Source organism: Pyxicephalus adspersus, chromosome 12, assembly GCF_032062135.1.
Source record: "Pyxicephalus adspersus chromosome 12, UCB_Pads_2.0, whole genome shotgun sequence".
Lineage (NCBI taxonomy): Eukaryota > Metazoa > Chordata > Amphibia > Anura > Pyxicephalidae > Pyxicephalus > Pyxicephalus adspersus.
This window is the reverse complement of record NC_092869.1, coordinates 35,333,036-35,349,760: the sequence shown is the minus strand read 5'-3', so window position 1 is coordinate 35,349,760 and position 16,725 is coordinate 35,333,036. Positions and strand designations below refer to the sequence as shown.

At 36.8% G+C, this 16,725-nt stretch overlaps 1 protein-coding gene across 1 annotated transcript in view; it reads right to left on the bottom strand.

Annotated features, from left to right (window-relative positions):
• MDGA2 (MAM domain containing glycosylphosphatidylinositol anchor 2) overlaps nucleotides 1-16,725 on the bottom strand; it is a gene marked incomplete at its 5' end in the record, with an annotated part of 377,702 nt that overhangs the window by 121,709 nt on the left and 239,268 nt on the right. The window contains one exon of the mRNA XM_072428049.1: nucleotides 5,569-5,765. Coding sequence (XP_072284150.1) covers nucleotides 5,569-5,765 — 197 coding nt within the window. The remainder of the gene's footprint in view (nucleotides 1-5,568; nucleotides 5,766-16,725) is intronic.

Below are 16,725 nucleotides of genomic sequence, written 5' to 3'. Positions count from 1 at the left end.
CACAACATCCTTAACACTAGAGGCTCTGGAGAAGACCTTGCAAGTCGTAGCACCTGTTAGAGGCTATATCTCCTCAAGCGGGACACTTACTATAAACTGTACCTAATTACAAAGCTTTACCAGACTAAGCTAATGAAAATCCAACACATGAAATGTCTGTGAGCTATAGGAGAATAAAATATTTTCAGAGTTTCGGAGAACTGCTTGTCAATACAAACTGGTTGTTTGCAGTCTGTAAAAAAAAGGCTGTTGTGCACAAGTATTTGACTGTGTAGAGGGTTATTATAGATTTGGGTTATAATTTGATTCACACCCCTTTGGCACCACAGTTAAATTTATGTGTGTCCTATGAAATCTTAGACTCTATGGAAGAAAAGGTTACTATTCAAGGTATACTGCACTCTACCTGACACGGCGAAAAAGTTCCAAAAAAGCTTGAACAAGATGTTGCCCATGTAAGTAACAATTTTGGCAAATTGACTAAAATACTCTTCATATATAATGCACCAGTACATAAGTGGCAAAACACAAAAACCCAAGGAAGCATAGAATTATGCTCCAGATTACTCTACAATTCAATTCAGAACAAAATGGTGTTGCAGAGAAAATGAATAGTACTGTATGTAAAATGGCAAAACATGTTTTTGATGCAGAAATGCCAATGACATACTAAGGAAAAGCAAATATGTCAGCTTTCAAACTCCAAAATAATTTTACAGAAAAAAAAAAACCCAAATCAGTTTTGAATTGGAAGGATTCCTGCCTTGAAACACATTAAAATCTTTAGAAGGTCAGCATATGTTTATGTTCCAAAGTGTGTCTTTATGACTTCCCTACACATTCTCAATTCAGAAATTTTGATAAGTATGTGCTGAGTCTTAAATATTTATTAAAGAAGTTCTAAATGACATTGAGAAAAAAATGTTTCAGAAATAAACACTTTCCTGGATGAAAGATGTTGATATAATTAGGAAAGAAATTTCATCACAATGCCAATGTCTAAAAACACTAATCTACACCAAGTTACGGTATTAAAGAATCTTGGTAAATAAACAATCTGCATAATGTCTATATAGAAATACAGCAACCGTGTTGTACTTGATGCATGGAGTTCTAAAGTATTGTTTATGCAATTGCACTTCAGAAAATATGCAAATGACTAAAAATAATTCCCAAGGCTGAATGCATATTTCTTTGGAAATCTAATTTTCCTGTATGATTCATAGAAACCCAATAAAGGAACACTGACACTTTTTTTTTTCTTTTCATGGTGTGTGTTGAATATATTATGTAAAAAAGGTACACTTTTTGAATAACTTTAATGTTCCAGGAAATAGTTATGGACACAAACATCTTAATTACATTTAAAAGTTTTATATATAGGAATTGTAGAAAGCACTGTTGCGGGCTAGCAGGAAGGTGGCTCCTAGAATAATTTTGCCACCAGAAAATGCATTAACTATGTACAAAAGTTTTAAATTTGACATTAGGTATTCTAACTACATTTACATATTTTGTTGAACATAGGGAGTATTTAACCCTACAGAACAAAAATGGTCTAAATAAAAGTTGGGGCAAATAAAATAAATCCCCAAATTACTAATACATGTTTTCTGAAATGTCTTTAAATGGAAATATTAAGATAACAGCACTATTGTGTTATATACCTGGGGATGTGGTTAATATTCCCACTGGTAAACATTATCGGCATGGATGTTTTTATATCAATATTTGGAGTTTGTGTGATTTTCTTCTAGGCTCTGGTTTCCTCCCTAAGGGTTTGCAAAAGTCATAATTAAATTACTGGTTAAAGTCACAATTTAACTAGCAGATAAACACTTGATAGGTTAATAAGTGAATCCAGTAAGTCACAGAACTTGTACTAGGTTAATTGCTCAATAGCTGTATGTGTACTGCTTTTCAACTGAAAGTTTTCCATACAGTAATTAAAGTCACACAATATTATTTTTCTGGAATATTCTATGACAACATGATTCTGAGATATTTCCCCTCCCTAATAATTAAGCAGGAGAAAGATGTACAGGTAGAACAAGAACCAAGCTGCTATCTATAAAGATTTCCAATAAGTGGAATTGCCAAGTCAGGTTGTGTGTTAATACATTAAGAAAAGCAACAAAGTAAAAAAGACACATTACAGCTACTCCCATAACTGAAGTGTCTGCAAATATTATTTTAAAAAATAATTAAAGAGCTGTTGTGAGGGAAGCTTCATTTATATGATCACTGTACTGTAAACATCTTGGGCCAGGTCTTTTTTGGATAGGGCATATAGTATTAAGGAGACCAACATGATGTATGGGCCTCTCCAGGTGCCTATGGTGTTTTTAATGCTTTTTCACCTCCTTTCACATTGTTCCTCTTTAGTTTCTGCGGGTTATCTAATGTGCATTTGTGCTGTAGAAAGCCTGTACACAGCATGAACCCTCTACTTATCTGTAATAAAAAGTTACACATGCACATTGGCTCCCAGCCATGGAAGGGTGGTAAAATGCCACTTGGCCTAGCGCAGGTCACAGAGATTAAAACTGCCCTATGTAGGACTTATATTTTCATACATATCCTTTGGACATATATTACTGGAGAGAGTAAGTGAAATGATTGAGCCTTGTGTAAACTCATAGTATAGTTGTTATATTACTACACACCTCTTGTCCCAAGGAATAGGTGAGGATAATCACACATGGTAGTGCAGTCGTGGAGAATGAACATGCAAAGCAGCATTATGCTTGAAGATGTATTTACACTTTTCCTTTGCTGTAGAATAACAAAATATTTAACACACTTTGGTTACATTTATTACATTAATTTGTGCACATCAATGCACATTACATGGTCTGGTGCAGTGTGGTGTTATTTATTCTAAATGCCAACCCAATACACCAATGGATGTGTGGCACAGTGCCAGAAATTGTACATGCACTTTTTTTAGTGTGCTTCAGTGTGTTAGTCTGCCTTAATGCACCACACATTGAATTGCAGCCTAATAAGCAGTAAAGTGCATACACCAACACACTGCAATAAGTTGCAATTCAAAAATATTTTAAAAAATATTGATAAGCATAGTAAGAGATACATAACCTGGAGCACCATATATTTCTGTGGTCCAGTTATTTATAGGATTACAATGGCAATTTATTTTATAATCCCCCAACATTGGTTTGTCATGCCCAAGCATTTGCTAGAACCCACCATGTAAGTATTTCTTGTTTTAAAGGAAAAAAAAAGATTTTCTTAACCTCAGGTGTCTTAGGTTACCATGGAAACCTGACAGACTGTACAAGGTCTCTGAAGAGAGATCCATTTTAACACCCCAGATACTTAATATTTCAACATATCACTTCGCCTGACAAAGCCTTACATCCTATAAATTAAGACATCACCTAGGAATACAAGATACTGGCACTAACACGTAATGTAGGAACACAAGATAAATAGCATATCCAGCTTTGCAGACACACGGTACAACATGTTTCAGTGAAGAAATATTGTTTAGTAAGTTTCAGCAATTATACAATATTTGCAGTGAGCTGTGCTAAGGCCCATCTTAGCAATTTCTCAAGTAATGACTGCCACATAACACATTTATAAAGGGACTGTGAACATAAAGCATACTTGGATTGAACATTATGAATTGTCAGTCTGAATAGCCAAATTTATTTAAAGAATGAATATAACCAAAGTAAACCAAAATATAAACAATAGGGTTGATTTACAAAAGTAAAAAGCTGTTCACAAAGCAAAATCAATTATGCTTCTGCAGGGGATATTGCACTTACCTTAGCAAATGAGATCAAGCTCTGCATCCATTCATGTGCAAAACATATAATGTTTTTTTTTAGATTTTCTTGCATGTGATTGGGTATGTATTGGTATTGATTTACTAAAGAAATTTAAACTGTTTACCTTACAAGGCTAATTATCCCATGCGAAAGGTGATAATTAGCCTTGCAAGATAAACAGCTTAAATTTCTTTAGTAAATCAATACCAATACATATGTCAATATATAAGAACTGCAGACAGAGCTCTTTTCCCAACAGTAGCCCCTACTCACACACCTTGTTTCCTCCACTACCTTTTCCTTTCTTCCTACTTTATCTTTCTTACTTCTTGCCTGTCTACAGCATTTGTACTTCACTTAAGAAGAACTATGCAGGTAATGGAAGCAAAGTGTCTGCAATACAGTTTCCTAGGTTGTATTACCTTAGAAGTTTGTATAACAATGCTTGTACCATACAAAAAATACTATGTCAGAAATCCAGGAAACTACCAAATTCCTATTAAAGCTGCAAACCCACTGAAAACTCGACCAATGATGTCAGCTTTTCTCACTGTATCACAGGACTGTGTTTATTTCTGTCTATACAACATGTATACATTTATTTCTTTCCCAGCCGAACTGTGCTGCCTTGACTCCTAATATGGAGCCCACACAAAGGGCCTGATTTATTAGGTAAGATTGTAGAAGATAGACTATCATTGGAGAACCTGTTTTTTCAATCCATTGCAGGTTTGCTGGTTCACCCAGGTTTTCCTATGATAGTAGATCTTCTCAAGTCTTTGAGAGCTTTAATAAATCAGGCCCACTTGGTATAGAGGAAGAGGTTTTGGGAGATGCATTTCAAAGGCGAGTATCAATAGGAACTTCACTACCAGGAGCTAACCCTGTGTAACGGTTATAAACCTAGTTAGGATGTTACAAGGTAAAAGAAATACCAACTGTAAAAGTTGGGAGGAAGGCTTGGGGTAACTTTGTTAATGTATAGACATACAATTAAAGCTTCAAAACAAATTAGAAAAATCTTGGTCTGTACAGCAAACTCTCTTAGTAGTGCACTTCATTCTGGCTTTAAAGAAATTCTGTTTTGTTTTATTATTAATATGACATTATTAGATGTAATAGACAAAATTATTTTGCTCTTCACTACATCATTTAGGTATTAAAAATGTTTCTTTATTTTACCAGGTAACACAACTCACAATGTAATAGATTGAAAAGGAATGGATAAAATCCATTTTTGCCATCTTCATCAACTTTTTACAGCATATCCTACATATATTAAGGAAGTATCCCCATCCCCAGGCAACATTATGACATAATGCATCAGTAGAAGACATAACCCTAAACACCATAACAATGGATAATCCCATAACCTACAGTGGAACTCGTCATTATCTATAACATTTTGGTAAAAAGCAACCATTTGGTAAAAGCCAACTCACCAGTCGGCTTGTCGTGTTTGGGTCAACTTTAAGTGAGGCCACCAACCAATTAGCAAGTGTTTTTTCTACACAATTGATCTGTATTTCTTTGCAGAGCTATCTGCAATCATGGTTGCATGTTATATAGTTCCCATATTTGGTTAAAGCCAGACCATGAACAACTGTATGTGTGTGTGTCAGATTCACATCTATACCCAGTTTTTATTGTCCTCCACTCAGGCAATGTGAGTAAAGCTCTCTCTTGAAGACAAAACAAGTACAAAAAACTGTACATTTTATAAATATATATAGTATTAAAAAAGGAGCGTTGATACCTTATTTCCTACCTGGGTGAAGAAAGGTTCATATATCTCTACTCCTTTGTCAGAGCCCTGCAGCAGGATTTCTTCACCTCTTTTCCAGCTGTATCGGACAGGAGGATTGGAGTTAGCAATGCATCGTAAGAAAACTGTCCTCTCATAATAAAATTGTTCTTTTGCTTCTCCTATACTTTGATGGACAGTCACAATGGGATCATCCAAATCTGGAACAGAGATAAAACAAGTTGTCAAGTTGTAACTGAATAAAGAAAAAACAGAAATAAAATTTGTAATCAATTCATCCTTTAACTGTATCCATTCCCTTTTACAGGAATGCTGTCCTTGTGATATACAGCAAGAAAACTCCTAAAGGAATGCTGCCAGGTTATAAATGCATGTTCTAGAGATTCTTCTGCAGACTAGCAGAACTTAGGGACCATTTGTGCATGTGTTCATTGAATTTTGACAAACCACCTGGTTCTCGGAAGAATCTTATGTAAAGTTACAAAAGCAGAATTCTTTATTTCTGTCGTGTCGTGTGTTACCTAACACAAATGACATAGTTGTAGAAATAGACTTAAGCTACGTACACACGTCAGATTTTTATCACCCGATAATCGGCATCGGCCAATTATCGGGCGAAAATCTGCCGTGTGTACAGTCGGTGTCGTCCATCGTCCGGACGACCGACCTGCCGGATCCACGGACGATGGACGACAGCCGATCCTAATGAAAGGGAAGGGGAGAGCGCGCAGCAGGGTGCCGCTCCGTCGCTCTCCCCCTCCCCTCTCCATAGAGCACGAACGGTGCTGTATGTACAGCACCGTTCATGCATCGTGCACTCCCTTGTCGTTGGAAAGGATCGTGAAAGATCCTTTCCAACGACAAAAATTGCAAGTGTGTACGCAGCTTTACATAGGTTTACATAATTTAGGAACCAAAACCCTTAAAGTCCTAAATTTATACACTTACCACGCGCATCCTTTTAGCGGCCATTGTCCCTGCAGGTTGAACTAAATTTGAGTCTGTACTTTACTTGAGTAGATTGGGGTATTCTCTCCTTTGTGGTCCGCAGCCTCTGGTTTCAAGTCTGTTTTACTGAAAACTTCAGGACTAGACAGAGCTCTTTGGAAAAGGAAGAGTTTAATATTAGGCTGTCTATCTAAAGCTTCTTTTAGCAGCCCAATTTGATTACCAATTCTAGCATTTCTTGATTAGCAACTTGTAAAATTTGTATAATTGTACTAATACCGGTATCAACCAGAAAACGCTCCACAACAACAAAACTCTCTACTTATATTATTACATAGTATTAAAATAGCGCTGACATTATGCAGTGCATCACAAAGTCCATAGTCATGTTACCAGTTGTCTCTCAAAGGGGTTCACAATGTAAGGTCCCTACCATAGTCATATGTCTTTAATACAGTCTAAGGTCAATTTTAGGGGGGAGTTAATGAAATGCATGTTTTTTAGAATGTGGGAGGAAACTGGAGTACCTGAAGGACACAAGGGGAGAACATGCAAACTCCATGCAGATAGTCCTGGCCGAGATTCGAACCTGGAACCTAGCGCTGCAAAGGCTAACTTCTGATAACTTCTGAGCCACTGTGCTGCCCATATCCAATATTTAAGAGCAAACAGCTCTATGTGTTCGTTTGTTAAAATGTTTACTTGTTTTTTCAGTTTAGGTCCACTTTAAGCTTGCAAGGGAATAATTCATTTTGTTATGTGAACATTGTGTATTCCTTTAGTAAATTAAATTGATAAATTGTATATAATACTTTCAATTACACTCCGAGGTAGGAAGGCATACAATTACTGGTCATCTGACCAGCAAAGGCCTCAAGCATTCTTTAATGTAAACTTAGTGGCTAATATGTTTCTTCTAAGTATTTAAACCTCAAAATATATTTCACCTCACACTGCTATAGCTCCAGCAAGTGGAAGAACCCACATATTTGGGAGAAAAATCTGTACATATTTTACTGAATGAAGGGTCCTGCCAGTGGCAGAACTAGAACACCACTCTCTACCATCTGCCCCATTGGAAAAGGACCACAGAGGATGTGTCGTACTGTATAGCTAACAGCAGGACTTTTGAAACTCTACAATTCCTAATCTATTCTATTATATGTATTATATACATACATATCCAAACAAACTGTTTTTATTTTTCTTGTTCACAATCCTCTTACCACGCACTTTGAACTTTGGAAATGTGCAGTATTAAGGTTACTGTTTATTCCATTACCCTTACAATATTTCCAAAGATCAAAACAGAGACAAGGTGTTTGTGCCCCTGTGATTTCCAGAAAAGGTTACGGATATTTGCAAAAGCCCTGTTTACTGGCAGGGAAAGGATCAAGCAGCTGCTGCCTCCCCTCTGCTACCAAAAAAATCCAGTCTTCAGGCAGCAAACATACATCACATTTTATTGAAATTTCCCTGGGTTATTGAAAATTGTCTAGTAATGCACATATTTTATGTATGTTTTGTTTTTATAATGTGCATTTTAATGCGCATTTAGATGTGCTACAATGCATTTTTATTTCTTGCAAGGGCACATGATGTCAAAAGTTCACAACCAGGAAATTTTTCATGCCTAATTCATTCAAAAGTGCACAGAAAAGCCAATTATCTTGAGTTTCTTAGCTTGCAATGTCTTACATAATGATCTAAATCACTATGCAATGTGCATAAGTGCACAGATGTGAGTGGCTCTACCTAATATAAAAAAATATTTACAGTTTTTATGGATTTAAAATGTATACTAATATTACTGGCGTCACCAGAATCTTACATATATGAAAGATTCAAAACCCATACAAGACAACATGGACTGTCAAACCACTAGGACTGATAAAATATTTAAGGGTAATGATGTGTGCAGGAAAAAAATATTTTGTGCTGTCACAATCATAATAAACAAATACAAATGATTTGGTATTTAAGAGCTCTAACTACTGAAAATTAGTAGACATTTTTTAGTTACTGATACGGGGTGGTCTGTCACTGCTACAGTTTATTTTATTTATTTAGTTAGCACTGACATATTGGGCAGCCTTTACAAGTCCAAAATCATATCACTAACTGTCCCTCAGAGGCTCACAATCTAATATTTCTACCATAGACATATGTCATTAACACAGTCTAAGGCCAGATTTGACGCAAAGCTAATTGACCTAACTGCATTTTTTTTGAGGTGTGGGAGGAAGAAGGTGTGCCCTGAGGAAAACCCACACAAGCACAGTAAGAGCATACAAATCACGTCCTTGCTGAGAGTGGAACTGTGATCTAGCACTGCAAAGGTGAGAGTGCTAACCACTGAGCTAACTGTACTGCCCATTACTTGCTACACATAAACAAGTAGAGTAATATGGGCTGAGGGACCAGAAAATAATTGGCAAAGATTTAGATTTAGGGCTAAGGGTATCCTGTGTGTTACAGTCCTAAGTAATCAATCATTCAGTGTTTTTTCTTAAAGTTTTTCTGACTGCTGTGCATTTCTTTCCAAGTGATTGGGGTTTTACATACATATAATATATAATATAAAATAAACAAATGGACATTTAGGTAATATTTTTCTACTGTTGTTTATTGGCTGACAAATACCATAATGTGTACTGGCCATCAAAAATCTAACACAAAAGTAAATAATTTTATTTCACACATATGTCACATATAAGTGGTTGCCCTTTAGTGTTTTGCTTTGGTGGTTTATTTTGTGCGCATAATCTATACATCACATTATAGAGCATGTGTGATATAAGTGACTGAAGAGAAGTGGAGAACCATCCCTAACATTCCAAACGGTTTATTATTTTCGCAGAGTCTATAGAAATGTAGGAAAGTCATTGAATTTACTATAAAAAGCCCTGGTAAAGGGAGTGCTTTCTAAACCCACAAAAAGAATAGGTTTCTGTTCAACTGCATAGACTTTTTTCTTTTTTTTTCTCCCTTACACACTATTTATCTTCCATAACTTCTCTGATCAAATATCTTAAATCTACAAAATCCTATTATGGCTTTTAGGAGGTGGCAAATCTAATATGTTCTTATCACTACATAATGAGTCAGTAATCATTAAAATGTATATAGGAAGGAGAATTGCCTTAGGCAATTCCTAGGCGCGTCTACATGGACGGTTTTAAAAATGCATGTAAATGTTTCTACCACATTAATATACCTTTTTATGCACTTTTATTAGTGTTTTAAAGCTTGCCGCGTTTTTCTCGAGTTTTCCCGGGATTATGTTTCAAGCACTTATAAATGTAGGGAAACGCCCCCATTGAAATCAATGGATGCATTTACCTGTGTTTTTCCACGTTAACTCTTTTAATTTTAAAAACGTTGCAAGGAGCATTATCTACAACGTTTAAAAATGTGCCTCAAGGAAATGCCCTGGTGTATATTAGTCTATTGGAATGCATTGTAATTTTAAACATGGGCTTTTAAAGCCTCAGGTAAATGCTGGAGAAAACTTCCAAGTGGACCAAGCCTTAATGATTCAACACTTGTTTGTATCATATCTACATATGCTACACTTTCATGCAATTATATTTGTCATTTAGGATATTACACAATAAGTATCATGGAAATTAAATCCAGAGCATGCTCATTAGATAGAACATTGCTGGTATACAGACAGATTCAGAGCCCCCATAGTATTTTAAGCAGTTTCTAAGCACTGGAGATAAATAATTTATATCTACACACGATTTGTTCTATAGGGGATTTTAGTGAAAAAATATTTAAACAAAAACTAGGATATATGGTTTCTGCTTTGCTTTTTGCTGTTGGTCTCCTAGCTATACCTATGCAAATAAATATAACAATATCAGTTCACATTAAGGACACTGTGCATAGGAGGATTAAAATAGGTAAATGGGTGTAAAACATACTCAAGGATATGTTGCCACTGGCTTGTACTTATATAAAAGTGTTTTTCCACATGAATTTTCTGGACTGGACACTTGCCCATTAATTGCACAGAATTTTTCCTAAAACTTGTACAACACTTCACACCCATTGTCCCTAACCCCAGCAGTCCATGAATTCCTTTGAAATGTTGTAAGGGCATTGAAGTAGGCCTTGCTCCACTGTACATTTTGAGCATATATACAAACTTTAGTTTCTACTAACTGATTGTTGGCAGTCCAGTTCATAACAATTCCATATAGAGTACATTTAAAAGTATTTTCTTATATAACTAACCAATATGGTTAAAGAATCATCCTATGTTTACCCTAAACAACTGGGCCCTTTCATACCTTCCTTTTAGGTTACACTAATGCATGTGCTGTAACGCAATAAAGTGCATTGAATTAAGGCATCTCACATAGGAATGGATAGATGTGAATGAACCCTTAATATTCTAGACAATTTACTGTAATCTTTTTATGCCATTTGACCCTTTTAGTATACTGTAAAAAAAATCACTTCAGCTGAAAGAAAAGCAGAACTATTGGGAAAAATAGTAAAATTTAAATCTTACCAGGCATGGTGTGGAACAGCTGTTTAAAATTTGGGAATGCCCAAAACACTTAAAATTGTTTTAAAGTGTGTGTAACTGCTTTGCCAATCACTTGCTTAATCTACATGCCATTTGACCCTTTTAGTATACTGTAAAAAAAAATCACTTCAGCTGAAAGGAAAGCAGAACTATTGGGAAAAATAGTAAAGTTTAAATCTTACCAGGCATGGTATGGAACAGCTGTTTAAAATTTGGGAATGCCCAAAACACTTAAAATTGTTTTGAAGTGTGTGTAACTGCTTTGCCAATCACTTGCTTAATCTACATCGGGGGTGGGCGAAGTTTTATAGGCACTAGGGCATTTATGGGGTGGGCGGGAGCACACCAGGCCGGACTTGCCCTAATGGCTCCACCCACCACCAGGGAATGCCCCTGAAGTGAAATCCCTCTCCTCTGTATGCATTGCGGAGGAGAGGTATTTACCTTCAGGGAGCTTTCCCTATTCCGCGGCGGCGGAATATAAACCCTATTCCATTTCCCTATTCCGCAGCGGCGGAATATCAACGCCGGTTGCTATAAATAGGGGAGCAACAGCAAGGAGGCGGCACTGGAGCTCCGGTAGTTTTTAACGCCCCCTGGCAGATCCAGCCGGGCAGCATTAGGCCGGAACGAACTACCGGCTAGGCCGTATCTGGCCTAAAGGCCGGAGTTTGCTGACCCCTGATCTACATCATATAAAATCTACAATGTTCTAAAATATTTTTTTTTAAATTAAGTTTATTGAGTGTCTAAAATGTAATGTGACAAATTGGGGCTTAAAAAAAACTAAACAAAAAAAGAAAAAATAGAACCAAGCAACTTTGTTTCATAATGCTTTGCAGAACATGGACATTTTCTGTATTTCTGTAAAACCAAAACATGGTCCCCACTCTCTAGTACAGGAATTAAAAAGATAATCTTCCTGAAGAGACACAGCACAAAAAAATCTGAAAAGGGTCTAGTCCAGGGGTCTGCAACCTGCGGCTCCGGAGCCGCATGCGGCTCTTCAGCCTCCTTGTTGTGGCTCCCTTCGGCTGCCGCGGGGAGATCTCTGATGGGGGATCCCCTTCCTCCCAAGACACTGCGGAGGAGGGGGATTCCCTATCCGGTGTTCTAATGAAAAATTCTACCAGTGAAATAAATCTACCACGGGGCGTGTACAAATGGGTGTGTACAATGACATCCCCCTCCTTTGAACCCCAATTCCTCTGGAATGGGGAGATGTACAAAACCAAAAATGTAGGTGCAAGTGGGGGACACCTGTGACTAACACCCCCTAAAATTTAATTGTTAGGCTATCATCAGAACATAAAGAACTCTGCCCATCAAAAAAATCTACCGTTACACATTGCTGGAGGCACCTGAACCCCAATTTCTCTGGAATAGGAAGGGGGTACAGGTGAACAAAATTAGAGGTGCAAGTGGGGGACACCTGTGGCTAACACCTCCTAAAACCTCCACCCATTAAAAAACCCCTACCCTGTTACACATTGTTGGAGGCTTCTAGCACCTAAACCCCAATTTATCTGAAAACGGGGGTACAGGTGAAAAAAATTACACATTGCTGGAGGCATCTGAACCCCAATTTCTCTGTAACGGGGGGGAGGCGGTACAGGTGACCAAAATAGAGGTGCAAGTGGGGGACACTTATGGCTAACACCACCTACAATTGAACCGCTAAGGCATCGTCAGAAAATAAAGAACTCTGCCCATCAAAATAATCTACCCTGTTACACATTGCTGGAGGCTTCTAGCACCTGAACCCCAATTACTCAAGATTGGGGGGTACAGGTGAACAAAATTAAAACTGCAAATGAGGGACACCTGTGGCTAACACCCCTTAAAATTTCATTGCTAAGGCATCGTCAGAACATAAAGAACTCTGCCCATCAAAAAAATCTACCCTGTTACGTTAGAAGCCTCCAGCTTCTAATGTAACAGGATGATACATTAGAAGCTGGAGGCTTCAAGGGGCATAGTTCAGTGTTTAATTTATTTCAAAGTAGGCCTACACATGCACACTTCTTGTAACAGGTAAAATTAAAAAAATATTAAAACGTTAAAAGTTTATAAACTGTGTTATGTTTTGCGGCTCCAGACTATTTTTCTTTAGTGGAAGAGGAGGCAAAATGGCTCTTTTGATAGTAAAGGTTGCTGACCCCTGGTCTAGTCCATTGTTTTCTTTATTCAAGATAGAAGAAATGTACAGGTAGAATACCAGTTCTGGCTTCACATATTCTTTTTTTTTTTCCTTTTACTCAGTGAAGCTTGCAGTCTCCTCTCAGCATAGATATATATGGCACCGAAAATCAGGTCCATGTAGTAAGCAGCCACCTACCTACCAAGTATGTTTTTAGATTTGGTGGGAAAATAGGAGCTCCTTCACAAGACCACTGATATTTCATGCAGCTTGCAAAAATTACACAGACACCCTCATTTTCATTACTCGTATCTGTCTTTTCCACATTCTTATAAATTGTACACCAGCTTTCCTTCTGTAACTATCAATGTAGAATATGACCTAAGACTCATCCTTTTATACAATGTTTTTAACAGTTTGCAATATAAGAAACTTTATTGGTTTTTAAGCTTTCTGTAAATGTTGCTTTATTAAAAGCTACTCAATAGGAAGGGATCCAATATAAAATTGTTAATAATATTATCCAGTATTTATATAGCTTACACAGCACTGTACAAAGTCCATAGTCATGACACTAGCTGTCCCTCAAAGGCGCTCACAATCTAATGTCCCTACCTCGGTCATTTGTCTTTAATACAGTCTAAGGTCAATTTTGAGGGGTAGCTAATTAACCTAAACATGTTTTTTCCTGGGATGTGGGAGGAAACCCATGCAGACACAGGGGGAACCTGCAAACTCCAGGCAGATAGTGCCCTGGCTGAGATTCAAACATAAGACCTAGCGCTGCAAAGGCCAGAGCTCTAACCTCCGAGCCAGCGTTGTGCCAGTTGTTCAATTTAATTAAATATTTCCTAAATTATTCAATGTGCGTAAATACAATAAATGTATTGAATACATCAGTATGTATTTACTTTAAATTGTTCGAGCCCTCGCATATATTTTCAGACATACTAGCTTTTTTTTTTACAAAAAACGTCTTCTAGTTTTGACCTGGCTGTGGTACAAAGTAAAGAATAACAATATTCTAAAACTAACCACCAATTTATTAATAAAAGTATTTTGTGTTAGAACTACATCAAAGAAGCAGATATCTGAAATTTTTTAGAAATTTGGACATTTGATGAAGCATGTTAAAAGCCATGAAGTATATGGGATAAAAAATGGTCACCAGTATGGTGAAAATCTCACATCAAATTTCTTTTGGTTACACATCCATATTTTGACCTTAATGACGCAACTGTTTCATCTAAACAATTCCAGGTACCCCAGTAAAATACTGCTACCTGCTCACCATTTCCATACAATATATTGCACCCTGACAGTTATAGATAGCCTCTAACCTTCTTTGATCTCCAATAACTCTACAATAAGTACTTCCAATGCAATGCATGTAACAGATAGCCAGTTCTTACTACTACATTTAAAAAAAAAAAGTTTTAAAACTTCTGACCCTATGTTTTTTTAAAACATGGCCTAAAAAAGCTATTTCAAGAGTTACTTCATGAAAATGGTTCCATTTTTGTGCACTGAAGTTAAAGCAGAAAAAAAAACAATCTAAAAATATTCATAATTTAGCTTCAATCCAGAGGTTTACCCTTCAAAACTATTTCTGCTGCTAGAAGTTCCCAGTCTGATGGCCAGGATTATTGAACCCAGAGGTCCCCAAACCCTGGTCAGTGGCCCACTAGGCTGTCTGACAGGTGGGCCATGAAAGCACAGAGACCAGTGGTAGTCTGCGGCTCTGGCCAGTGCACCCCCCAGCGGGGTCAGGAGAAAGACCTCGCTTGGGGGGCGCCCCGGCCAGAGCCGCGGACCATGTCTCCTGCAGAGATTGTAGGCTCAAGGCTAGTCCAGAAACACAACCCGCCTACTGTCCCATCGCAGGTCTGGGGTGGTTCTGGCATTATGACATCAAAAAAGTTTCTTCCCTTTGAGTGACACAGGACTCAGGTAGTCCATAGATTCAGTGGTCTGCGAGCTGCAAAAGGTTTGGGACCATTGATTTAACCCACTTTCTCTGAGCCCAGATCATCCTGGAGCTGCCCTAGCCTGTCATTGGACAGTGAAAAGGCAAGTGAACCCTGCCTTCTTGTCTTAGAGTGGCTTCATTCACTGTACTCTAACCATGGAGAAGGAATGTAGCCACCATTGGAAAGCAACAAATGTAGAGAGAATGTTCCCTGTCAGCAAAAAAACAAATTGACTCTTTGCATATTTGCTCTAGTCCATTTTCTTCAATCTGGTCTCTGTTGTACAAGGGGAGCAACATTGCAATCAAAAAAATTATGTTAAAGAAAAAAAACCTGCATGCAAGTATTTAAAAAATGTACTTTTAAGTGAGTTTAATTATTGGCATTGTTAGGAATTATTTAAACAAAAAATCTCTGGATTATTCCCATTAGAGGTGTTCTTAACATGAGCTTTGATAGCATTACCATATTTGACAGTGACACTATTCTCTAGTTCAAGCTTTATGAGGTCAGAAAACAAACAGGAAGTGAGAAACAAAAAGACAATTACCTCTGCAAAAGTAGACCTTTTTTGTAAAGGTTTAGCTCCAAAAAAAAAAAACTTGTGATGGAATAAATGGACAAGATACTGCATGTCATCGCAGTTAAATGTTTTTGGCAATTTACCAGAAAAAAAATCTGTTTGGTAGCCAAACATGAGTTATAACATGACAAATATTAATAAACCATGAGTAACCAAATTCAGTACTTTCTATAAATATGTTTTGTCATGGCAATTTGAATCCTTACCCATTACTTTCAGATTTTTCTGAAAATCTCCAGTTACTTTACAATGCAATTCAGAATTTATAGTTTTTTTTTTTTTTATAAATATAAGAATTAACAAATTTGGTAAACTTTCTGAAGACCTGAACATATTCTATAAGGTTTATAAAAATTGCAAACTGTTCTGATTTCTGGGCAATATTTGTAAAAAGTATGCATTTTTGAGAATATCTGGAAATACTAAGAGTACCTGGACACTTTTTTTATTTTCTTAAGATACAAATGGAAGATAATTGTACAAAATGGTAGCTAAGGTTACACCAATAGCATTGGAATACTTTTATCAATTACTTTTTACAGTTTCCAAGGTAACACAGTGGTAGCATTCCCACTGTGCCAAAGGAATACCAGAAGATGAATGTTTATTAACGTGTATTATACTGCCGCTGTATTGTTTAAGGTTAAGTTCCTTAACTAAAAATAGATTCTTATAAAGAAAATGAACAATTTATTGTGAAATCTCACAAGAGAGTGGGAAAACCAATATTCTATTTTTTTTGTCTTGGTATGCAATTTGCTTAACACAAATCTATTTGTCATTTTACCACAATTTTAATAAGTTTTCTGGATTTAAATTCCCATATTGGTGAGCTGAGGTGTGATCTCTAATAAAATTAAGAAATTAGTTATTTCTGTTTTATAGGTTGAGCAGTAAGGTGAAGAAGAATATAGAAGAATAGTAATTGGAGTGCTTTTTATTACGATATTGATTTTAACATATAGGAAGATTGGTT